This window comes from Trachinotus anak, unplaced genomic scaffold (genome assembly GCF_046630095.1).
Source record: "Trachinotus anak isolate AG129_WGS33_773 ecotype Australia unplaced genomic scaffold, CSIRO_AGI_Tana_v1 ptg000008l, whole genome shotgun sequence".
In the NCBI taxonomy this organism is placed as follows: domain Eukaryota; kingdom Metazoa; phylum Chordata; class Actinopteri; order Carangiformes; family Carangidae; genus Trachinotus; species Trachinotus anak.
Genome location: NW_027273859.1, coordinates 18,107,260 through 18,133,185, shown reverse-complemented (window position 1 = coordinate 18,133,185; position 25,926 = coordinate 18,107,260). Strand labels below are relative to the sequence as shown.

The window sequence follows — 25,926 nt, the reverse complement described above, 5'->3', positions numbered from 1 at the left end:
ATAAAAACATTAAAACAGCAGATAGTTAAATGCAGTTGAATTAGTGGTGATAGAAAAGGCTGTTTTCAGTGTTTTTAATTTATTCTATAAGAGGACCATCTGTACTGTTGCTAATGGAAAAACTAAAACCTTGATCCTTGTTTTCAACTAAAGCAACAACCTCTTGAGCTCAGCGACACACACAGCAGCCTGTGTGGACACAGTACTGTTAGTTTCTTTCCAACTGAGCCCACTTCACATGACTATGACGCTTATTCTTTTTGCAAGATTAATGGGTTTTTCATGTGTTTACATGATATTAACGATGATGTTACTGTGACTCACCCCCTATGAATACTGGGATGAACGCTGACCTCAGTTTTTCAGTATTGTATCATGTTGGATGAGGTAATCTGTGCTTCACCATCATATTGTACAGAGGGTTAGGTCAGTCAACACTTACACACATACTGTCACATGTAATATGAATATATCTTGCATACACACAAACAAGCATGTACTGTGTGCACACACACATGCACACACCAAAATCACATCCCGCTGCTCTGCAGGAATTGATGGAAAGGGAAGGGGGAGATTTTCCACTGACTTCAGACCCAGCCAATCACACAGCAGGTGACCTCAAGTCTGATCCAATCCAAGCCAATCAGAGGTGATGATGAGCTCACACTTCTTCCATATCTGGGCCCTGATTTGCTGCTGTTTTGTGACACTGCGATAGAAGCAGCCTGTGCTCTTCGCATGGGAGCTTGTGTCATACACAGAGGCAGGCAGGCAGTCAGGCAGCCAGCCCTGTTTGGGAGCTGTTGATAGAAAATTTTTTGCTGTCCTGGTGCTTTGGCATCTACCAAGCATCCGCACCATCATCAATAATTCACAACCTCAGCAGTGTGTCCCTGTATCCGAGTGTATGTGTGTGTGTGAGTGAGTGTGTACATATGTCAGTGTGTACACACAGTGTGTGTAGTCACGATATGCTCTCATCGGATCTTAGGGAGCCACTTTCCCACGACTCTTCTCAGAATCTGCTTTTCCTCTCGGCTTCCTGGGACATGGGCTTGTTTCTGTGGCTATTCTCAGGGCAGGAACAGGATGCTTCATTTATGGACTCTACAGCGACTTTACATCTGATTTACCTTGAACCGAGCTCTGAAGCCTCTTCAGGTTGAGGTCTTTCACTGGCCAGAGCTGCGGACTGTTTTTGTTTTGCGATTTGCCTAAACTGTATTTTGGGCCATTAACCTGAACTTCTGTTTTTGGATCTATTTTGTTGATTTGTCAAAATGCCTGAAGCCAATTATCTGCTCTCTGTGTCCTGGGGATATATAAAGGTAAGATATGGTCTCAGATGAGTGATTTTTGATTTTTAATTCATTATCCAGGAGTTTTCTTCTACAGCTGTTTTAATGTGACTTTATTAATGGATTTACAGAGAGTGGAAGTGTTTTTTCTAACTGAGGTGTATCATTGACACAGATTTGGATGACCATAAATAGAAAGCACATTCTGTATATAGATTCTCGCCAACATGTCGCCTGTGGAACAATGCTTCATAGGTGTGACATTCCTGGCTCCATTATTCATTTTGATGGATCTGTGATGGGGAAAGCTGATGGTGCCTGCGCTGTACTTAGAATGATGTAGACATGATGGCTGGTTGTAGTGCACAGAAAAACCTTTTTACATCTTAATTGTACATTGTAGTTATATTTTAAGTGAGTTTGAATTTAAAACCAGAGACATTTTCAGTACACCTGTAAAATGTTATACTTGTCAGTCATTTAAGGTTTTTTATTTCAAAGGCTCTCATCGATGGAAGAAAACAGAAACTCTCAGAGCTCTGTGAAGACTTTTTTAGTTCAACAATCCTCTGAGTAGTCAGGTTGCTCCATATTTTTCATGTAATGAGGGTTTTTTTTTAGGTTGACCACAAATCTGAATTAAAAAAGCATGTGTTTTTGATTTTGATTTTTATGGAAATCTTATCTCACTGGGAATGAATGTGTTTCATGTAAATACAGCTCTAGCTGACATGTGTTTGTCCCTTTTCTACTGTACTGGCTCTTCTTACCTGACAAGAGACACTACAGAATGCTCTTTGCCTCTTGTGTCTCCATTTTAAAAAGCCACCCAGTGAATACCCGTGGGTGTTATTCAATTGGATGTCAGTACACAATTGCGCAGTAAGCACTCTGCGGTGTTGTAATGGTCTATTTTAAGTGATCAGTATTGATTTATATAATTAATCAATAGACATACATTATTCATTTGGATCAAAGCCATAGGAATTCAGACAATGCAGCAGCTTTGTTCAAGAGGTTTTTGTTTCGCAATCTGTTTTATAACTCTGTTGTTTTGCAACCACTTTGGAAAATCCCTGATGTGAAGCATTCTCCTCCACATCAATCAGCTGGGTCTTCAAATCAAAAGCCAGAGCAAAATTTGGGTCTGCCACTCCAATTAGGCACAGGAGAGAGAAGAGAGAGTGGGGTGAGGGAGAGGCAGGCAGTGTGTCAGAGAAAAACTGATATTGAAAGACAGAAACTGGGAAAGTGGGTTACCGATTACACAAATCTCTGCCAGTTGCCCTCTGACCTGTCGTGTGTGTGTCACCAGAAATGGTGACTTTCCTGTGTACAGCTTCTGTGATGTGACTGGAAATTTCAAGAATCTCTTAGTAACAGGCTGCAGCCAGCAGGACAGTCTATGCTGATAAACTCATTTGATTTCTTCTCTGATATCATGACATTTATTTTTAATAAAATAGAAACCGCAATAGCTGCATCCCTTCAATGTTTACTTTTTTTCTTTGCCTCAAAGATGCGTGACCATTTCAAATGTACACTGTTAATTTGGATCTTGAATTGTGTTTGCACTTTGTCTTTATTTGAATATGATATACACAATGCCTTTGAGTACCAGCTGTAAAAACAAGTCATTTAGATTTTTCTGCCCTGCAGTACACACTGTTAAACCCATCATCTGTGTGTGTGTGTGTTGCTTTCCCTTTTAGTTCAAGAGGATGTTGAACAGGGAGCTGACTCACCTATCAGAGATGAGCCGCTCTGGTAACCAGGTGTCTGAGTTCATCTCCAGCACCTTCCTTGGTGAGTGATGACACATTGATGCTTTGAAATAAAAAATAAAATAAAAAATACCCATCCTGCTGGAACAGTGAGAATTAGTACAGTACCAAGTACAGAGTGTGTCTGTGTTGTCCTGTTTTGTAAATGGCCAAACACATGCAGTATACACCACTTTCCTAAGATCCTGTTTAAACTGCCAAAACTATTAATCTCATAAACACATTAAGTTTTCTTTTACTAAAACCAGGATATAGTTGTACCATTATTTCAAATCAATCACTATTGATATTAAGAAAGGCAGGTTTTTTTTTCTTATTGAGCCATTTCAAGGAAAGACTTGATCATCCCCATATTCACTTTCCACTTATGTTTCAATGCGTCTCTCCAGATAAGCAACATGAAGTGGAGATGCCATCCCCTCAGACGCAGAAGGAGAAGGAAAAGAAGAACAAGCCTATGTCTCAGATCAGCGGGGTGAAAAAGCTGCAACACTCCTCCAGCCTCACAAACTCCAATATCCCTCGTTTTGGAGTCAAGACTGAGACCGAAGATGAACTCGCTAAGGTGTGTTTGTGTGCCCTGACAACAGTGTTTACACAGACTGTGCAGCCAACTCAATAAATTATGCATTCACAAAAAAACAGTCCACACTGTCTGAAATGTACTTTAGGAAAGAGGCTCAGGTAATTATGAAGGAAAAGAAGGAAGCAAAAGAAAGACAGATATTTTGTTTCTAATTGTGTTACTAATTCGTTTTTCAGGAGCTGGAGCATGTGAATAAATGGGGCCTTAACGTTTTTAAAATCTCAGAGTTCTCTGGGAATCGGCCGCTGACAGTCATGATGTACACAATATTCCAGGTAATGATCGTCATTTTCTCTATTTGTCTTGATCTGTCATTCCAAAGATTATATTGTTGAATCCTGAAATAGTTTTGACCATAAACCCCCTCTTGTATTTTCTGGTCTGTAGGAGAGGGACTTGTTAAAAACTTTTAAAATTCCACTTGACACCTTTATAACATACCTGATGACCTTAGAAGACCATTATCATGGCGACGTGGCCTACCATAACAACATTCATGCTGCTGACGTCACCCAGTCAACTCATGTGCTGCTATCCACCCCCGCCCTCGAGGTGAGTCGCATGTCCACATGCACACACAAACACACACACACACACACACACACACACACACGTACACACTCACAGATCAACCACTACACACTGACGTATACACACACACACTAACACACAGCTCATGCTTCCACAATCAGCTTCAATCAAACTCTTTCTCCAAGTCCAATCAATGGCTCTTACTGCCAAGGATATTTTTGTCCAACTATTTGGTTCTCTCATCAATGCCCTCCCTCCTCCCCTCTGTGCTTGCTCTTTTCCTCTAGGCTGTGTTCACAGACCTTGAGATCTTAGCTGCCATCTTTGCCAGTGCAATTCACGATGTGGACCATCCTGGAGTCTCCAACCAGTTCCTCATCAACACCAGTGAGTCTAAATATGGTTCCATCTTAGCAGCTACGTCAGTGGCTCAGCAGTGTTATTAGTGCATATTCACAAACACGCACTCACAGTGTGATAGTCAGGTGGGAACGTACACACTGTATCCTCTGCCTCACCAGCACACACATACTGACGGTAGCATTCAGCAGACAATGAAGCTATCTTACATAAATGACATTTCATATACACTCACCTGCCACTTTATTAGGTATACCTAATAAACGCTGAAGTTCAAACCGCACATAAGAATGGGGAATAAAGGTGATTGAAGTGACTTTGAACGTGGCATGGTTGTTGGTGCCAGACGGGCTTGTCTGAGTATTTCAGAAACTGTTTACAGAGAAAATATCCAGTGAGCGGCAGCTCTCTGGGCGAAAATGCTTTGTTGATGCCAGAGGTCAGAGGAGAATGGCCAGACTGCTTTGAGCTGTTGGAAGACAACAGTAACTCAAATAACCACTTGTTACAACCAAGATATGCAGGAAAGCATCTCTGAACACACGACACGTCGAACCTTGAAGCAGATGGGCTTTAGCTGCAGAGGACCACACCGGCTGCCACTCCTGTCAGCTAAGAACGGGAAACTGAGGCCACAGTTTGCACAGGCTCACCAAAATTGGGCAGTAGAAGAGTGGAAAAACGTTCCCTGGTCTGATGAGTCTCAATTTATGCTGCATCATTCGGATGGTAGGGTCAGAATTTGGCCTCAACAACATGAAAGCATGGATCCATCCTGCCTTGTATCAACGGTTCAGGCTGGTGTTGGTGGTGTAATGGTGTGGGGAATATTTTCTTGGCACACTTTGGGCCTCCTAGGACCAACTGAGCATCATTTAAACACCACAGCCTACCTGAGTATTGTTGCTGACTATGTCCATCCCTTTATGACCACAGTGTACCCATGGCTAAATGGATAATGCACCATGTCACAAAGCTCAAATCATCACGGATGTGCAGCTGACAAACTTGCAGCAAATGTGTGATGCTGTCATGTCAATATGGACCAAAATCTCTTCGGAATGTTTCCAGCACCTTATTGAATATATGCTAGAAGAATTAAGGCAGTTCTGAAGACAAAGGGGGGTCCAACCTGGTACTGGCAAGGTGTACCTAATTAAGTGGCTGGTGAGTGTATATTGACATTATGTGCATGGACACATGCACATCTTCACCAGCATGTGTTTTTTCGTCACGTGTGACCACTTTGACATGTGATTCCAAGACAGAGGAGTTCACAGAGGAGATCAATATTGTCCTTAATAGTGCTCTTTCCCTGTAACACAACGTCATTCAGGCCAACGCGTTGTCAGACAGAAAAAAAAAAAAACCATCCTCCCACAGGATACAAGACACAAATGGAGTGGGCCTCATTGCATAGGGAAGCTTTTATTTGACATCTTATGTGGTATAAATGTTGTTGTTGGGCTAACAAAGTGGGATAGTAGTGGGGAAAATAAATCATATTATCTTGTTTTCCTCTAGATGTATCAAACCATGTTTTGGTTTGTTAGTTTTGGTTGTTAGGTATACATCGCTGAAATTTCTGCCTCCACCTTACTACAGTTAGCTCGCTAACTTGACTGAATTTTGTTTTCACTTTTAGCAATTTCCTGTTATGGAGGGGCCGTCATTTTGCCCTAACAAATCAACATTCACATGTGCTTTACAATGGATACAAACATGGATAGTGGGTGCTGGAGCAGTCACCTTTACTTTTGTCATGTCGATCAAAAAAATGTGTCCTCATATCTCATCCATGCCTATTGATCTCATCTGTGACATATACGTGGCAGGAAGTACACCACAGATGACTTTGTGATGTCATCTGTCTTGCTTTGGCTTAGAAAAGTGGCATTACCATTTTTTAATCCCACCCAGAAATCAGTTTAGCTCATTTATTTTTCCAACTGGGAAACAACAATGAGCACATCACCAGACCTGTTTAAATTTCTGAAAAAGTTAAATAGTGGGTGGCACAAAATCTGCAGAAACATCTTTTTCCAGATGCAGTGTCCCTGTTACTCTGGATTAGCCCCAGACCTCACAGTTGTTTTTATATGCACTGTAAAAAATATTCCCTATTTTTGCCCTTGACAGTGAGGTCTGTGAGATTTTTTGAATAATAGGGACTGATTGTGGAAAGATGTGATCAAAACTCTGATTTTGTTTTGCACGTCCATTGTTAAGAGGAGGCAGAAAACTCAAAATTTGGAAAAATAAAAGTAAAACTATCTGAATGGTTAGATACCAACAATTGCAGTAGTGGGAGCTTTAACTAGGCTAATAGCATTTATGTTGTCGTGTTGGTAACTGAAGTGTCCTCAAGCAAGAGAGTGAATCCTTGCTACATCTGCTTTAACTGACTCACTCGCTCATGGCTGGAGGTGCTACAAATAGCACCTTAATTTGGCAATTTACAGGAAAACCCAAACAAATAGAGTTCATATCCACTGGGTAGCTCCTCAAACAGCCATTCTGTAGACTATTACAAATGTGAGTGGTGCGTAAGAGTATTAGTAATACCTTATCAGAACAGAAAAGACACTGCACTGTCGCACACACTTAACACACAAAATTTGTTGTGCTTCCCATAAGCCCAAATGGGGAATCCCTGCAGTAAGGGCAGTGTGAGTCATCCTAGTTAGGAGCTGATCTTCTGTCAGCCGCAGAGCAACAGAGCAGGATCCCCTTTCTGCTGCTCTGTTCCACAGTGGCCAAGACTAATGCATCTTAATGGAAAATCTAAATACAGCTAGAAGACCTTCAAATGACCCAGAGTGGGGAAACCTCCCAGCGGAGATCATGCTGGTGCTTTCTTCTGCAAGGGGTGGATGCTACATGTGTAACTGCAGCACATATAAAATTTAGACAGGGCAACCAGGACAGAAACATGTAGCTCTAATTAGCACTTAATGTTGTTAAGAAGATGTATCTTGTTGGATATGTATTCCCATACAAAATAACCATGGCAAAATAATTTCATATTTCTTGATGCATAAATTCTGTTAATATATTGTTATTTTCCATTTGAAGTTTGTACCCCATTTGAATTTATAAAACCTGAAAAACCACAATTCCACTAACTGAAACAATCAATCATGTCTTCCCCTGCAGATTCAGAGCTAGCGTTGATGTACAATGACTCGTCTGTGTTGGAGAACCATCATCTAGCGGTTGGTTTCAAGCTCCTACAGGAGGAGAACTGTGACATCTTCCAAAACTTGACCAAAAAACAAAGACAATCACTGCGAAAGATGGTTATTGACATTGTAAGTGAAAAGATTTACATCTCTTTTATAAAGTTTATGCTAACAAAACTAGTTTGTTTAGGGGGAAAGGTATCTTGCATGCTATATCATACAGATCATTATATACCCTACATTAAAAGACTTTTTTTAATGTTAGATTCAATTTGGTAAGAAATACTTCCTGTATGTGTTTGATTGAATACTAATAGCTTGTTTTTTGGTCTCCTAAGGTGCTAGCAACTGACATGTCCAAGCACATGAATCTACTGGCTGATCTGAAAACAATGGTGGAAACCAAGAAGGTGACGAGCTCTGGTGTCTTGTTGCTGGATAACTACTCTGACAGGATACAGGTCAGAATAACAACAAGATCCAAATCACTGTGTTTTTTATGTTCGTCAACAATCACTGTTTGCTACTCTTGAAGACTTGGGCTTCTGAATGGTTTTCACTTTTGTTGCATCAAAGTTCATCCACTGTTGTAAATGATACTGCAACCAAACTCTTATGCTTCAGCCTACCCTATATCATGGAACATGTTTCTCTGTGTTTTTGAACTTGTTGTTTTTTATACTCAGGTTCTCCAGAACATGGTGCACTGTGCAGATCTGAGCAACCCCACTAAGCCTCTCCAGCTGTACCGGCAGTGGACGGACCGCATCATGGAGGAGTTCTTCAGCCAGGGGGACCGAGAGAGGGAGAGGGGCATGGAGATCAGCCCCATGTGTGACAAACACAATGCCTCAGTAGAAAAGAGCCAGGTAATGAACACAAGCACACAAATGTACTGCACACACATGTATATTGTTCTTAGACACACACTGGATGACCTATTTTTCCCCGCTGGTATCCTGTAGGTTGGTTTCATAGACTATATCGTTCACCCTTTGTGGGAGACGTGGGCTGACCTGGTCCATCCGGACGCCCAGGACATCCTGGACACATTGGAAGACAACAGGGAATGGTACCAAAGCACCATCCCCCAAAGTCCCTCTCCTGCGCTGGATGAGCCTGAGGACGGCACTCGACCCCCAGGAGGGGACAAGTTCCAATTTGAGCTCACCCTGGAGGAGGACGGGGAGTCGGACACTGAAAAAGACAGCGGCAGCCAGCCGGAGGAGGAGGAAGAAGAGGAGGAGGAAGAGGAGGACAACAGCTGTACTGACTCTAAAACACTCTGTACGCAGGACTCTGAATCAACAGAGATTCCTTTGGACGAACAGGTGGGGGAGGACGAAGATGAGGAGGAGGTAGTGGAGGAGGGGGAGACACCCTGCTCGCAACCATGTGCGGTAGAGGAAGAGGTAGCGGAGGAGGAGGACAATGAGGAGAAAGAGAAATCCCCTGACACATAGCAGTTTATAGACAGCACCTGATTAACTGTTCTTCTTAGTAATGACAGATGATTATTTATAGAATATTTTTTGGGTTTTGTGGAGTCTGTCTGTGTTTTTTTATACATCTATGTTTATGGTTCCAAAGCGTGTGCTGCTCTCCACCTTGGCCACTCCTCTCGTCAGCTTTGTTCAGACACGCCCACTGGTACTTCTTCAAATTTATTTGCACTCAGGAAAACTCTGTTCCATTCCCATTTGTGCTGAAGTGGTGTGTCTTTATTTCACTTCTACACCTCCTCTTTACAAGCTTAAGTTTGAGACATGGATGAACAGTTCACAGTCTGCTCAGTGCTGTTCACATGATACATGACACCTTTTCCTTCCCTTTGCTTCGTCTCAGCCCTAAAGTTTAGCAATGTTTTTGTGTTTTATCAAGTGCCCATACTCTACAGAGACGGTTACTGGTGTGGTCAAGGAGAATCCCCCTCTCGGTTAGGTCATATCCTCCCTGCTACGAATTACATGGCATGTTATTCTGCCATTCTGCTGAAAACCTGATGGACGCCGCAGCACACTGGGGAGCTTTTCGAGACACATTTCTGATGTGGAAGTCTTCCTTGAAAACCTGACTGACACAAAGCTCAAATCTAAACAGCCATGATGCTGTCCTAGACCTCTTTAATTTTTTATTGTACTGTATGTAAGATTCAAATATTTTCTAGAATTTACTTTTGCAATCCTAGGCTTTCTTTTGTTAGCAAAGAAGATGAGAGATTTTTTGGAAACCAATGGGTAGAAACGAGTCACAGATATTCAGTGTTTCAAAGGTGTATATTCACAGCCAGGCCACATTAGGAGTGCTCTGAGGTGTTTGCACTTGCTCCAATAGCATTTATACTTCTATTCCCATGCCACTATACTCATATTTGGTTTAGTCCTGTGATTAGAAAATTTGGAATTTGTTCATAATAACTATTATTTTTGGTGAGAGTTTTCACTGAGAAGGAAGCAGAAACCTAAAGACTTATGTTTTACTCTCACTGAAATTGTTTGTGATGTGGATGACGCCTTTAAATTTTTATTATTGTTGCCTGCAGTTCTTTTGAACACATTCTGAGACAATGCAATGCTTTGTAGTTGATACAAAAAGCACCTTTTTTCAGATGCTTGATTAGTGGCCCGATTATACAGAAATAGTAATGGTGTTTAAAAAGTACCGGGTGATTTTATACCAATGTTATGAAAGCCTTCTTTTATTTTTCTTGCACGTTTTGTTTGACGTACACATCACCAACAGCTGCATACCCGCTTGTCTTCAGTAACTTCATTTTCTGTTAATCCCTATAATTTAATTAATTTATTTTTTTTATTTTACCATCACAACATTAAACCCAGTTGCTGTCTTTGTTTTGGACAAGACAATCAGCTCCATTGCGTAGTCATCAGATAAGACTATCCTCTACGTAGATACTCTAATGCACTGATATATTCATATATCACCACTTTGATGTATTTAATATTTTTAAACTCGCCAAAACATTCACTCATGCATACTTAGGCTTGAACAATGCTGTCTTACACCTCGGCCAAGAGTCTCTTCCTTTTTCCATGTTTCTATCATTTTTCACTTTACACCTAATGCTATTATTTATTGGTATATTTTTCTATTTGTTGAGTTGTTTTTGCAATATAAAGGTGGTACAGTAAATATTTAACTGTAGCATAGACCACAGTACAGGCTTGCCAGTTACAATACCCAAATATACTTTTTTTTTCTGTGTACATAAAATATAGAAAATCAACAAAAGGAAAAAAAAAACAAAAGAAAAAAAAAACTTGAAATACTGCACACTGCTTTTTTAAAGAGTGCTTGTTTTAATTATGTGTCATTTCAAAACGTTTTATTTAATCTTTCATTTTGTGCCAAGATTTTATTTTCTCTTTTTTTTCATCCTCACCCAATGCCCTTACCTGTAATAAAAATTTTCTGGTTTTATCGCTGTTTACAGACATATATTTATTGTGCTGTATATAATATATAATTATTAATGTTATTACTATCATAATGCCGTTTGTTGTAAATGGTTGATTCTTATCATCCCTTTTGGTGATGGTGTGGCTGTATTACGTACCTCTTGTTGAGAGAATGTTTATTACACAAGAGCTTCAGTGTAAAAATGATCCATCGACATGTTGCTTATCTGAGAACTAGCTCAGTGAAGAGAGGGGGAAAGCCAAATTGTTTTTTAAAAAGAAACTGTTCCTTGGCCCATGGGCTGTGCCTTAAATTCAACGCATGTCATTTTCTTTAGCCTTTTATTTCTCTTATTTCCTAGTTCTCTTTTGCTGCATTAGTGACTCTTTTGGCTTGGGTTGGCCTGATCTCCTGTTGTGAAAAAGTTGCCTTTTTACTATCAGCCAAACACAATTTGCATCACAAATGTGGCACTGGGTAGAAAATATGTCATCAGTGCAGAGGTCTGTAGAGGCTCAGGTCAACTGCAAGTCAAAGATTTACTACTTGAGTGATGTGTGGCCTATAGCTGGATGTCCAAGAGTCACATTTGCTGTAGACCCGGTCTGAACAACTCACACTTTCTTTACACCCTGCCACTACACTCAAAGGTGCAACTCAACCCGTTGGTTGTAAACAATATTGGAGTAACTTTGCCTCCTTGTGTCTGTGTGCAGTTACTTCAGCATTGTTTACATCTGCCTGGTTGCGTCACAGCTACAAACACTGAATGGGGCGCAACAGGAGTGTGCAGTTGGTGCTCGACCAAGGCCTACTACGCACAGAGGCTTTGAGACACACACCTGCATGTTCAGCCACTGCTGCATTAATTATGGCTGAAACACTGACAGTGTGTTGATTATCTATGCTCGGCCCACAGTTCCACTCACATTACTTGCAATATCCAAAACCACTGACATCTTTCTGCCTGGACAGGAGAAGGGTTTAGTATATTTCTGTAGTGAAGGGGGGTTGGGAGGGTGGGATTAGGGTGTGGGGTGAGTGACATCACTGTCCCAACAGAGGGACTCTTATTTTGACACACATACTGTAGATTCTAAACAGCCCTGGACCAATGGAAACAGTGGGTTCTTTTCTCATTATGTGTTCTATTTTTTTATGGTATGAAAGGAAAACAAACTGTAACTTAAAAAAAGGTCTTCAGGACAATTATTTTTTGGGTTATGTCTTTAGAATGCCAACTTGTCTGGAAGTTTCACAGGACAATTAAAATGTTATTTTAATGGATTCCTTGTTAATTGCAGTCTATTGGATAGCACTGTAGATCATACAACTTTATGTAAAAAACAAATAAAAAGAATGAAAAAAAAGTTTTTATATGCAATGGATTAAATAAAAGCATGGGTTGATTCTGCCTAATTACTGGTTTCTTGTTTTCATTGTTACAAAAGCTATTTTATAGTCAAGTGTGGGATGTTAGCACCGTATTATTGCTTTATTGGTAGAAGAGACGACAGTCTGATGGGAGGTTTTTAAAAATCGGATAGCAGTTTCTATATTTGGCATTTTAGTTTTTCACCACAGACTACTTTGGGTGTGAGACGTGTCTCACACCTAAACCAGGGGGTGTTGTTTGTAGTTTCTCTGCTCTAAATATTGCTCCTTTAACAAAGCCATATCTATGTATATGTGTCTATATATAGTGTCTTCTAGCAATTGATATTAATAAATAAGTCACTTTGGAAATAATCAAGAAAAATATAAATGATGGCAGTTGCCACTTCTTAGAAGATGCCTGATTTGTAAAACTTAACTTGCAACTAAAATCCATGAACAATTACATTCTTTGTGTTCTACCTATCTCTGTGTGATACTTTATATCAACCACGACAGCTGAATGATATGAGCAGTAAATTCATCAGTGTCAATATCAGTTATTATAATATAGTGATCATTTAATCGACAGTTTGTTTGTTGCTTGGTTTTCCACAGTAGTAGACTACATGTTCAGGTCTATACTATAAATCTGGTACATTTGACTAATATTGTGGTATTAGTCCTTTTCAAGTAGTAAAAGTAGTAATACCATAAAGTAAAACTACCCAATTATAAGAAAAGATTTTGAATTTAAAATGTTTAAGTAAAAGTATTAGCAGGAAAATGTACATAAAGTAACAAAAGTTGAAATGCTGCAGCAAAATTGCCTCTCTCATTGTGATTGTATATTATGTATCATCTATTGGATCGTAATTACTAACAATTTACTGTTTAAGAAAGCAACTGTGAACTACCGTGCCACTGTTGCTACTGTAGTAGTTGGTTCTATAATGACATATCATGTTTTTCAAACTGATCATGTTTGCTTCGAGATAAATGTTGTGTAGTACAAAGTACAATGTTTGCCACTAAAATGGAGCAGTATGAATTAAACTGAAATACTCTGTGTTAACTTATATTTCACCACTGGCATTACATTATTAAATATTAGATCATTAGAACAGTATTATAGATACATAAGCATGTAAGCAGCATTGTAATGTAGCAGTTGAGGTGAAGCTAATTGTCACCAATTTGAATCAATGCATCATAGTTTATAAATTCATCAAAAGTCCAATATTTAAAATCTTGCAAAGTAACTAATAGATATAACTGTGACATAAATTTTGTAGAGAAAAAAAGTATAAAACTTTCCAATTAAGGCAGTAGAAAAAAAAAAATTAAAAGTAGATGTGGCAGACAATTTAAGTAATCTAAAACCTCCAGATTTCTGTGCAGTAAATTTAGTACAGTACACCACTTGATTTGTCTCACCAAACATGTAAGTAAACATATTGTAATGTTCATTCATCATCAGCCACAGCATCTCATACCTTGGAGCAGACATAGTGCTGTAACAGTAGGTGGCGCACAATGCCTAGAAATGGAACAAGGCTTCTGCGCAGCATCAGAACAGACTTAGGTCACTGAGACAGCAGGTGGGGCAGCAGCCTCTGAATTCCTCCTTTATGCCTCTATATAGTCAGCAGAGAGCGACAGAGAACACACAGACTGACTGATAGAATTTGATTTATTTCCTATAATCTCAAAAACATACTTCTTACTTTGCTTGCACTCCAAGAAACAAATATATTCAGTTATATGTAAAGTCATAGTGTTTGAAAATGAGATTTGACTAGAGTGGCTGTTTGGGCATCTGAACAGCCACGTTCACGATTCCTTTCTGAAATGAATATTGACTTTAGATCATTACAATAATTTATTTCATGGCTATTAGCATAAAATTATAATATCACACACATAAACAGATGCACACGCACAAAGCACGTGTACACACATATGCGCAGGATCTCCAAACTAGTTTATGTGTATCCCTTTTTTTTGGAATTACATCAGTATGGCATATGGCATGGACTACGTTATCTCCCTGACTATCTTTCACAACAACACTGCATTTTGACATGATAATACAAGTTCAATCAACACCCAACAGTTAGCAGGAACAGCATTTAGTACATGAATACATTTGTACAAAAGGTATACACAAACAATACAATATATTACGTAATTTGTCTCTTCAATATGGCAGGTACATATACATACACACATACACACACACACACACACACACACACACACACAAGTCACACATTCAGTGGCTGCAGTTACTGAATGAAGCACACACTCCTCTTTTAGAGATTGTACATCAGTTTCAGAGCCATTCTGACCAAACTGTCACTCACATACTGCAGACAGAGTCATTGTACTCGAAGACAGGAGAAACTATGTACAGGGTTAATTCATAAAATATTGCACTTATTGGCCCATTGCATCTCACAGCAAGTGCTATGACAATGCTCCTAAATCTGTAACATAGAGTGATATATACACTATCTTATTATATAAATCTACATAGATAAGTCAGGACGAACTTCATGCAATTTTTTGGAGCTTGTACTCAACTATGCAACAAACAACTGACGATGCTAAAGGAACTGTAATGTTTTGGCACAAATGTTTTTTTTTCTTCTATGAATTGCAGAACTGAAAGGCTTTCTGGATTTTAAAATAAGCTACAAATTTTATACTATATGGACTTATTGTTATTAAGACCACTACAGTACTGTATATTTTTGCTATGGGGATATTCCCATTTTAAACTACTGCATGTCTATGATGTTTTCTAAGCAGCTTACTGAGATTTTTCATTCAGGAGGGACTTAATTTTATAGCACAAACATGAAAATTTAGCATGCTGACTCAAAGATGGAATAGTACTTTTTATATATGGCTGTTTATTCCAATGCCAGAGCGAATTTGTATATCATACACTGTACTGTCAGTCAGTGTGAGATTTTTACTTGAATGAACTTGATGAAATGCTGGATCATTGCTACTGTATGGTGTTAAGGATGGTTAGGTTCAGTAAGGCCTATCTTTAGATCTTAAAACAGCACATATGACTGACTTTTTGGCAGCATGCTCTCCGCATCAAACTATAAAGGGTCATCTTAGAGGCTAAGCACATAGAAAGAGTTGTTTTACTTATCAGAGAAATCACACATCTACAGACAGCAAAACGTGAATAGTACTCACATCAACATTATACACACTGGAATCATTCCAGAAGTAAGGGACTAACAGAGGGACGTACAGAGGCCGTGTTGGAGATGCTAAAAGGCCACTTTTTTATCCAAGGTAGATGATTTTTAGATGACAGAGTTGCACTCGTGACTCAGACACAATACTCACACTCATGCAAACCCATACTCACTTACAGCACCACACACTCATTACACAAAAGAAATCCGCTACATCCTATAGTGCACTAAATCATAGATTTGGCAGCTTGGAAACCAAATAAAGCTATAAAAGGAGAAATCATACAGTACCAAAAAATAAAAGAATTATCAAAGCACTCATTGACTCAATCCCTCATTTTATAATTATTCTAGGTTTTAAAGAGTTTAAAGGTTTCCAGGGTTAACTGTACAGCATGACTATGAACTATTTCCAGCCTTATCGAACATACTTGGTTTCTAACCATACTAACTAGCCAAGGAATGACAATGTGGTGTCTCTATGTTCTAAATATCCTGTGATGTTACACATTTTACAATAGCCATGTCTATTTGCCTGGTTATTTGCTCTTGATATAAGGTGATAAAGTTGAGAGATAATACGACAGCATTTTGTAATTCTACTACTAACCAGGGTTTGAACTGTAGTCCAGAAAAAGCAGCACTAGCAGGAGCAATAACGCTGAGGGAGAACAAAACTCTGCACACTCTACCACCTTACAGGACCTGTGCTGCCCTCCCTTTGCTCCCTGACATCGGTCACTAACAGTTGCAACCGGGCTGCTGCAGGGGCGGAGCGCTGTCTGTGAGTTTGGCAGTGGGGGCTCCTGTGGTGACGGCCGGATCAGTGTCCAAGCTCTCGGACATCTTGTCACAAATTAGGTCAACGAGACGTTCAAAGGTCTGCTTCACGTTGATGTTGTCCTTGGCGCTTGTCTCAAAGAACTCAAAACCTTGCGAAGAGGAAGAGCGTGTAACATGAGAGCATGAAGAGACAGGAAAAGGCCAGGTAATGATGATAAGATAAATATGACTTTATGTAATTTTTTGGGGGGCTTTTGGTGGTTACTATTGCTGCTGAAGGCAATAAACAAAGCTGTTTCTATATAGCATAGCAGTATTTCTATTAAAATCCTAAAAGGCAACATAAACCAGCAAGTGAAAAGTTAAAAAGTCATAATTTTATGTAATGACAACAACATAATGCTGGTGTCACCCTGTGTGAAATACACAGAGGGGTGAATGTTGCTCTAAGACTTACCCAACTGTTCGGCCAGCAGTCTGCCACTATCCACTGAGACCACTCTCTCTTCTTCCATATCACATTTATTCCCGGCCAGCACCACCTGTGCATTATCCCATGAGTAGGTTTTTATCTGGGTCGACCTGCACATTATCAGAAACAAACACAAAACAATACATCACTTTCAAATTAAACACTGCTACTGCTCTGTTTTATGAGAAAGCGGCAGAATTGCTTTGTGCTTTTTTTATTGGATGGGATCCTTTAGAAATTGAAATGAAAGATGGCAGAGGGACGGACATAATGTAAAGTTCATTCGCCATTTGGACTGGTCATGGAGTGTGATTACATCACCTTTCATTTGGCATCATGTAATATTTGAGTCACTGATGGCGGCAGTGGAAAAGTGGGTCAACTGCCACTCTGTGCTGGAAATATGCAGTTACTATTGCTCAGAAGTAGGTTATTCTTTGCTATTTTGTAGCTATAGATGTCTGTCATACACACCAGGACTCTGTCCCAGAAATGTTAGGGCTATTTTTCTTCCTTTCCTTTGGTCTGGCCCTTGGCTCCTGCCAACTTCCGACTGGTGAGCTGCTAACTGTACAACGTACCAACAGCCTGATACAAATATTGCAGCTACAAAGGTTATGAGCCTCATCAGACAGATACAGTTTATGGTGAATACAGCTTTGATGATGGCTAAAGATTCACAAGATGCGCACACACCACAAGCAGTTAAATATGTCTTTAGTTTTTAAGCCATCACCGAAGCTAACTTGTGTTAGGTCATTGTGGTCCTAGTATCCAGGGTAGACAGAGCCTGAAACAGGAGGATATTTATTGAGAAATTTTACTTCTATAAACTTTACTTCTATAAATTGACCTGGCATCCCACGTTAAACTATTAGATACTATATGTGAAATCAGTCACTTCCTCCAGTACATATACTGTATGTACTGCATCATGAGCCATGCCAAATGTTTCTGCATGATAACAAGACATTACAGGAGCTTCACTGTGAATCATTGAGGTGCCTGTACTGTTCTAACCTCTGCAGTCTGCACACAATATGGGAAGGAATTTAAGGAACACATTTTCTCCTGTGGTGTTGCAGTTTGACTGAAAGTAAGGCAGTGAAAATACAACAGGCTGAAGACGGGAGAAAAAGAAGCATGCAAGAAAGAAAGAAAGAAACTCAGAGAGAAAGAGAGAGAGCAGCGTGGTGTTGGCTCTCCTCGTCTCTCTGACCAGTTCCAACTTGTTATAGCAATTCAGATGTGGTTTGTATCATGTGCTACATATGCAGTATATTAAGGGTCTTTATTTACCATAAGAGGATAGATAAGAATTAATAAATTAAAAGTGGTCATTGCTTTAATATTGTTTCTGTAAATGAGATAAACTGTTTGTGCATAACATGACTAATTTGATCTTTTTTTTTTCCAAGTCCCAAATTTGATGTCAGCATTACGATATTTTCCTGTTTTGTCTCTGTCAGAAGCAGGAAATGAACACGTCACAAGCTTAATTCAGCCACAGTCGGGGAAGGAGCCGTTGCCATGGAAACCTCTTTTTTTTTCCTCCAACCTTGTCAAAAGGAACAAGGGAAAGAGAAAGTGGAATTAAAGCCTGTGGCAAAGGCAAAAAATGAAGGATTCTGGTTATATAAAAACAGTCTCTTCCTTTCTATGTGGTTGATGGATTTGTGCTCTGGCTGCTATGTAAGCTCATAGGTAACTCTCCAGGCTTGACTCTGCCAGTGACACACTTGGCTCCATTAATTAAGATACCCATCACAGACAGTGCTCAGACTGCTGTATTCCATCAAAATGTCAGACAGGCCTTATAAGAATAATAGCTGTGTCTGGTTGCGGCCTCTCGTTACAAGAAAGCATTGTATTTCTTGGTGACAAAGAAATTCATCTGAATACCAATCAGGCAGATTATGTGGAACATTTTAACACAATTCACACCAATAATAGAGTGCAGCATCCCAGCTGTACATTGTTTTAAATATTTCATCAAGCATCAGGCTTTAAATGCCTGTTCAGTTAGGTTAAATGCAGCAGCTTTAGCCACGACAGTTGCTTCCTAAAACGGCTGTCAAGTGCTGCTAGCTAAGTGACAATCGCTAAGCAGACACTGGCCTTAATAGAGACTGTCATAGTCCTACAATGGGCACACACCACGTGGAATGCAGGTGAAGTGTAAACTGAAAAAATGCCACATTTCTGTCATGTCTGTGTGAGTCATATCATCATTTCCTTGCACCTTACACAGAGTATATTACCATGGTGATTCAGATATCTTTCCTCTTAAAATGCTCATTGCTCACATAATCTCTTTGGGCTGGCAGAGGGAGATAACTGCAGGGTGGCAGGGTGTAAATAAAATGGGAAAAGTTTCTCAGCAGAACACCTGTGGAGAGTCAGGGTGTAAAGGAGAAAGATCAGCAAAATGTAAACCAAAACACGCATTTATCTCTAATGGCAGCGCTGAAATTTTTCTGTGTGTTTCAACAAAGCTGTTGTGATGAGACTGCGCTTGTTTCTAGAGCAAGAAATCTAACCCAGAAACCTGGTTTCTGCAACTGACTGAGCGCTGCCTGTTCAGACGTGAATGCATCATAAGTCACCAACATTTGGGCTTGGCTCAGATTTACTGTTCAGCCTGCAGACGCTTGTGTGACTCAAGAATGGACCAAAGCCATGACCTTGACAGCTCTCCCCTTGATCCCCCAGCCTGACAAAGATGCACACACTCAATACATAACAAGCCTGTCAAATATTATACAGAGAGAGAGAGAAAGAGCGAGAGATAGGGAAAGTGCTTAGACTTGTACATTTCAGAAGACGTTAACTGACTACATTATGGAGACAAACAGGAAGTTCTTTTAACATGCTGACACACAGAGTGCAAAGGCTGTAGAGAGGATACCTTCATACAAAACTGTCAAAAAAACAGACCAACATGACTCACCAGTCCTGGACCGCACCGAAGGACTCCTCATTGGTGATGTCATACATGAGAATGAAGCCCATAGCCCCACGGTAGTAGGCAGTGGTGATGGTCCTGTATCGCTCCTGGCCTGCTGTGTCCTACACACAGACAACATGATTTAGCATTGCTGTTAGATTGATGTTTACACACTATCAGGCTCAACAACATCGACATGACCCAGCACAGTACATGCAAACCTATAATGGTAAATGAGCAGAGATGTCTATATTTAATATACAGCTATTTATACATACCAAGAGATCCCTCTGGTTTAAATTAGGGCAACATTTAGGATTACTCGTGGCTTCCTTTATTGTGCTCATGATGTGGAAATAATCATTATGCTAATTGCCTCACTGGCTTTGCATTGATGAAGTGCCAAAAACTGTGATTCAGTTTTGGTTGATGCGATAGATTCTTTCCTCTCCTCAATAAAATAATCGCTCAGCTGTGCTAAACACTCGGTGGTGCAGTATTCAGAGCTCAGCTTTATGTCGCCCATCTCTGAGGGAAAAGGGGCTAAAAATAGAAGTAAAATGATTTAAATATTGAGAATCTGCTTGCTGCTCATGATAAGGCTGAACAAATTGCTCAAAGGCAAAGCAAGCGAGCGATTACACAGCATTCGAGGAGTAGTACATTGTACACAGATTACCCTGGAAACAAGCGCCTACTGCATTGCTACGAGATGTCAGTGAAAATGCTAATGGACCCCAGAACAGACAGATGAAGCTTTTCTATAGTGAGTGTGTTCATGCAGAATGAAGAGAAATGTGTGTGAGCAGTGATGAGTTTGGGAATATTTTTGTTTGTTTGATCTTAACCTGGTTATTTATAAACCTTCCTGTGATTGTTTATAGATGTGTAGATTTGTGGTTTCCAGAGACGTTACATAATAATAATAAATCCCAATGATGTCCCTCCTGTTTATGCTGCATGTTTACTCTGCTGTCACTCCACCCACAACAAGTGTGTTTGCAGGGTTCTGTGAATCATGATGGAGGACTTCTGGCAGTTCTACATGGCTCTTGTTAAACAGGGGCCCAACAGGCAGGACAGGATTGTATTTGCCACAGTGGTTTTGCTTTCTGTCAGTCTGCACATGGCTGCAACAGTGCGCTAGTTATAGCCAGAGGACAGCTCTGACCTTCACTCCACAGAGGCAGAGCTCATAGCCTGGCAAGCTTCCACGCACACCACAGTGAGGACCTTTTGTCATTTTACAATAACGCAAAAATGCATGTGAATGTGTGCATTTGAATGTCAGCAGCAAGTGAGTGTTGTATAAATAGTCTCTATTGTGGAGAGACATTCAGAACAGCATAAAGGAGCATGATGAATATGCTTCATGGAAGGTTTTTACCTGATACTGTGGCTGTATCAGGTCATGATAACAATATGCTTCAGTCATCTGAATGACAGTTTAATCTCAGTCTTTTTTCTAATCTGAAATGTAACTCCTGGACATTTTTGTCACCTATTGATTCCTGGCTGAGTGCTTGACAATGACCTTTGCATATTCAGGATATCCTAGTGTGTCGCTTTGCCAGTCCTCAGTTAAAAAGTGCAGGACACGAAAAAAAAATCAGCTGAGTCCTGAAAATTGGAGCTCCTTGAAAAGCTTCTCTCGTAGTCCACAGCTCACCAGAAATCAATCCAGGAAGCTGACGAGTTCAAGCGGAGCGGCAGAGAGCGAAGGCTGGCACTTGCCAGAACTCTTCAGTTTTTCATAAGGTTCATCTTGGCAACACGCTGCACTGTGTTTCATTCACTTCAGCCTAATATGACAACAGGGACAACTGAAAATGATGCATTATGACGCTTTTTATCTCTCAGCAGATTAATGCTGTGACTAGCACAATGACATTAGCCAATAGCCATCACCTTCAATGGCCACTTACTGTGAGTCTTAGCTCTCTCTGAGCCCAATTAAAAGAGACAGGCCAATTAAAAGGATGTAAGGGTATTCCTTTTTCTCTCTAAATATGCTTGTCTTTGCTAATGAAGAAAACACATTATCCCGATTAGCCGGTCATTTGACTGTTCAAACTCAGTCTTCACATCCTGTTGGTGTGCAGCTTTTTTATTTCTTTATGTGATTAAAAAACACCAAATGTCTGGGGATGGCTAATTGTGGGAAAAGACAGCTATTATGACAACAAAGAGGAAAACCTCTAAGGGAAAGTTGGCATTTGATGTAGGGCAAAAAATAAAGAAAGGGAGAGAGACTGACAAGAAAAAAGAGAGAGAAATAGAGAGAAAGATATATCTATCTAAACTATCTATTCCCCCAATATCTCAGAGGTATTACAAGACAATCTGCCTCAACAGCTCAGCTGAACTCATAATTAAACATCCTCAGACATTCTTCAGCTTCCCACACATTCTGAGGAAGGTGTTGCTTCTCTGATCTTCCCCACTATGTGGCAAACTAACACGTACTAGTCTCCTGTCAGCAATGTTGAGACTTCCATCTGTCTCCGTCCTTACATCAAGGAGTGTTAAACCGAGAAAACACAATAGAGCCTTCCCTCAAGCTTTCTTCAATTAATTTAGCATGCAGCTGATGTGCCACATGTTTTTAAGACTAAGGGAAAAATACACTTAACATAATTTTGTTGCAGATTGAGGTGCGATGATTCAAGCACTAATATTATAAAATTGCCTGGTTAGGATGGTGAAAAATATCACTTTATGAAAGGAATCATCCTTTTGTCTAATCTGATCTTTTTAACAATTGCTTGTGACGACATCAAAATCTTTTATTATTGTTTACATACCCATCTACCCTCAAAGCTGAAATGGTGAAAGAAGTTGGATTAGCTTCACTTTGACTTAAGCATATGTAACATGATGCAAAGCTTTTCTGTAACAAGAATTGAAAAGGGAGATGCGTGAGTGCATACCAAGTGAGCATGATCCATCCTAAGAGCTCGAAACACTGACTAAAATTGAATTGATCCATAGGTCATCCCATGTGTACAGCACTTTCTTGTATGGCCGAGCGCACAGCCATCAAGTCACAACCTGTCACAGTCCTTGAAACATATTGATCAACAGAGGAAGATATGGGCAGTGGTCAGGAGACAGTGGGCTCTGGGCATAGATTGACAGCCTTCTATAGACAGGAGTCACTCTGCAGGAACACAGAGATGCAGAGAACAAGAGAGACGAGGGGGCAGGGCATATCTGAAGAGCCCCTTCCCCCTTAGAGCTTGGGTAGTCTTCCAGTGGACTTTGGAGGACTACAGAAAACAGATTTCTTCCATGTCTCAACATTTAATGCTCTGCATTTGACTGAATTAAGCAGAATGTGTGTAAGATTAGCATGACATGCTCCTCATTTGTGAGTCGCTTTGGAAACTGCCAAATAAGTAAATGTAAATGTAACAGAGAAACTGTGACATGAAAGGAAAAACTGTGGCTTTCAGTGCATTGCTGCTTTGTAGAAACATGTTTTCTTTCTTGTTTAAAATACCGTCATTAGATCATATGCAAATTCTATGGGGAGCTAGCTTTCTAAATTGCTGTGTTTATGGGGGGAAAACAGGTTCCTCAAGTGTTAACAGTAAGTAAGTTGCTATCTGGTGTTGACCAGCCAAAGAGTGCAGGATGAGCAGAAATAACACACCTTTGATAGCTGTACTCCACTTCCACTTTTATCTGGTTTGTTCAGGGATCAAACATTTTGTGGCTCACTTCTAAATGTGCAATGCTTGGATATTAATATTTCATACCCAGATCTGCAGTTTGATCCTCTTGTCATTCTTATAAACAGTCTTGACTTTGAAGTCAATGCCCACTGTGCTGACGAAGGCCGAGGTGAAGGCATCATCGGCGTAGCGGAACAGGAAAGACGTTTTGCCCACGCTGCTGTTGCCGATGATCAGCAGCTTGAACATGTAGTCAAAGTTTTGGTCCCCTCCCTCTCCCTTCCCTTTCACATCCTGAGTAGCAGCCATCTGCAGAAACAAAAAAAGAGATGCTTAAAAGAATACATAAACAGTTTCACCTTGAAGTAATGTGAAGCTTTTTCAGGGGTGCAACACACAAAACATATGCACCCGAATGTTAAACACATTATAAAAAAGAGAGAGAAAGAGCTATAGATGTCGCACACAGAGGTACAAGCTTGTTGTACAAGCCACAGATCAGAGGTGACAGAAGGCTGTGTCAGGCAAACCAGCATGACCAACACAGCAAGCTGTTGTATTGATGAGCATTAGAGAAGCAGGATTTTAAAAGGCTGAGTTTGTCTTCTCTTCAGCCATTTTTCCCCCCTTTAATTAAACTAGAGGATTATGATGACTTAATGTTATTACTGTTATAACTTAAAAAGCAATGTTTAACTCATTACAGTTCAGATTTGGCAAATACTGCTTTTAATTTGTCTATACTGACTTGGAGAAAAACATGTCAAACTTTGTTCTTTGTTCCAATTTATATTTGGCTTTAACATTTCTGAGAATGTGATGTTTTGATTTTGGCATTTGCTACTCATACTACACCAGAAATTTCACCAGACAGGAAATCCGCATCCATATTAAAACTGCTACAGCTTACTGTTGTACAAGGGGCACGATAATGTCAGTGAATATTTCACCTTAACAACGCATCTACACTCAACATTTGTGTGCAAGCTGTCAGCAGACAGAGGACAAGAGTACTGCGCGCATGATGAGCACAGTCATCTTTGCTCCAAGGTGAATGTTTTGACAAAGCCATTGCGCGTATGTGCCAAACATGTGCAGCCAAGCTCTCCCTGCAGCCTATGCAGTTAGAAAAGATGCCGGCCCTCCATCCTGCACATCCGGCATTGGGTCTCAGTACGCATCCGTGTAAATACATCACTGAGGCAAAATTTGCAAGGACACCGTTTTTAAAATAACCAGTGCATTGCTGACACTTACACACACCGCGATAAAAAAAAACAGTCGATCTGATCTAAAATTAAAAAAAAAATAATAATTACACGATGTAGCCTAGTTGAGCAGGGAGCTGCAGTCGAATCTGGGCAAGAGGTCATTGTATCTACTGATGACATTGTTCTATGCAACTATTAATGAACGAAACCACCGAAAACGCGTTGAGGACGTTGTGTTGACAAACCTGTTTTGAAGGCCTCGGTTCTACCTGCGTCTGCCCCTGTTCTGCAGAATACGGGTTTTTTTTTATGTCTGGCGTTGATCTTCTTCTTCCCCCGACCCCCCCTCTGTCTCTCCGTCTCTCTCTGGGGCGCAGGCCGCTTTCAGCACCTCGGAGCTGTCCCCTCCGCCTCGGATCTGGCACGCGCCCCTCAGCTGACGAGCCTGGCTCGCGTGAGATGAGCACGAGCAGAGAAAAAGTGCGTTTCGCGAGTGTCTCTGACGTCACAGTATGGGGTAAGGTGGGGGGGGGGGGGGTGAAGAATGTGGGGGTTGTAGTTTTTTCAGGGTATCAGTGGACGACATCAAAAGCGCAGCGTGGACTACATTACTCAGCATGCAGCGCGTCCCAGCTGTCAACAGCTGTGTGATTTACTGTGGAGGCGCAGGAAAAGAAAAAAAAAAAAAAAAAACCCTTTGTAGTTCGTTTTTTTTTAATAAGCGTCAAACCGCAGACGCGCTCCCTACCGTGCGCGACAAAAAGACCAAATAGCAGTGAAGCTGTGAACCTTAGCTCCGTCTCTCGGTGTTCAGGCTCTGTGATATGATATATGCGTTATGGTCAGCTTAATGCTGTATATTGTATATGTCTCCCTCTCTCCATAGCCTTATAGCAAAATCGAGCATCTTACCTTCCCATACAAATCCATTTTGTCCACAGCAGTATTTCTTTCTAAAATTCACTCCAGTAGCTAATAAACTCCCAGCTGGACCGCATGAATTTTTTTTTTTTTTTTTTTTTTTTTTCAGGAAGCAAATATAATAGCCTCTCCTTTTGCGTCACTCTCGGTCGG

The 25,926-nt window shown here is 40.3% G+C and overlaps 2 protein-coding genes across 10 annotated transcripts in view; one reads left to right on the top strand and one right to left on the bottom strand.

Moving 5' to 3' along the window:
* Positions 1-12,583, top strand: part of pde4d (phosphodiesterase 4D, cAMP-specific) — a 184,673-nt gene extending 172,090 nt beyond the window's left edge. For all 8 annotated transcript variants that reach the window (XM_071483195.1, XM_071483197.1, XM_071483194.1 and 5 more), the window contains 9 exons: positions 3,014-3,107; positions 3,475-3,650; positions 3,848-3,946; positions 4,059-4,223; positions 4,490-4,589; positions 7,719-7,873; positions 8,083-8,205; positions 8,431-8,613; positions 8,710-12,583. In XM_071483195.1, the coding sequence (XP_071339296.1) occupies positions 3,014-3,107; positions 3,475-3,650; positions 3,848-3,946; positions 4,059-4,223; positions 4,490-4,589; positions 7,719-7,873; positions 8,083-8,205; positions 8,431-8,613; positions 8,710-9,207 (1,593 nt within the window). In that variant the 3' untranslated portion in view covers positions 9,208-12,583. The remainder of the gene's footprint in view (positions 1-3,013; positions 3,108-3,474; positions 3,651-3,847; positions 3,947-4,058; positions 4,224-4,489; positions 4,590-7,718; positions 7,874-8,082; positions 8,206-8,430; positions 8,614-8,709) is intronic.
* Positions 12,584-14,213: 1,630 nt separating this feature from the next.
* Positions 14,214-25,925, bottom strand: rab3c (RAB3C, member RAS oncogene family). 2 transcript variants are annotated; one of them, XM_071483204.1, is made up of 5 exons: positions 25,765-25,925; positions 23,726-23,950; positions 19,968-20,086; positions 17,003-17,127; positions 14,214-16,694 (listed from the first exon to the last, which is right to left on the bottom strand). In XM_071483204.1, exons 1-5 carry the CDS (start codon positions 25,780-25,782, stop codon positions 16,504-16,506), a joined length of 678 nt encoding a protein of 225 aa, XP_071339305.1. In that variant the 5' UTR covers positions 25,783-25,925; the 3' UTR covers positions 14,214-16,503. The 2 variants fall into 2 exon arrangements, with proteins under 2 accessions (XP_071339305.1, XP_071339306.1); XM_071483205.1 differs by lacking the exon at positions 25,765-25,925 and adding an exon at positions 25,098-25,330.
* Position 25,926: the final 1 nt, after the last annotated feature.

Bases quoted from the DNA above. Each gene is read 5' to 3' on its own strand.
- rab3c (XM_071483204.1), bottom strand. The intron at 17,128-19,967 runs GTGAGTCATGTT...GATAATGTGCAG, and splicing joins TTCGGTGCGGTCCAGGACTG to GTCGACCCAGATAAAAACCT. The intron at 16,695-17,002 runs GTAAGTCTTAGA...CCTCTTCGCAAG, and splicing joins ACTGCTGGCCGAACAGTTGG to GTTTTGAGTTCTTTGAGACA.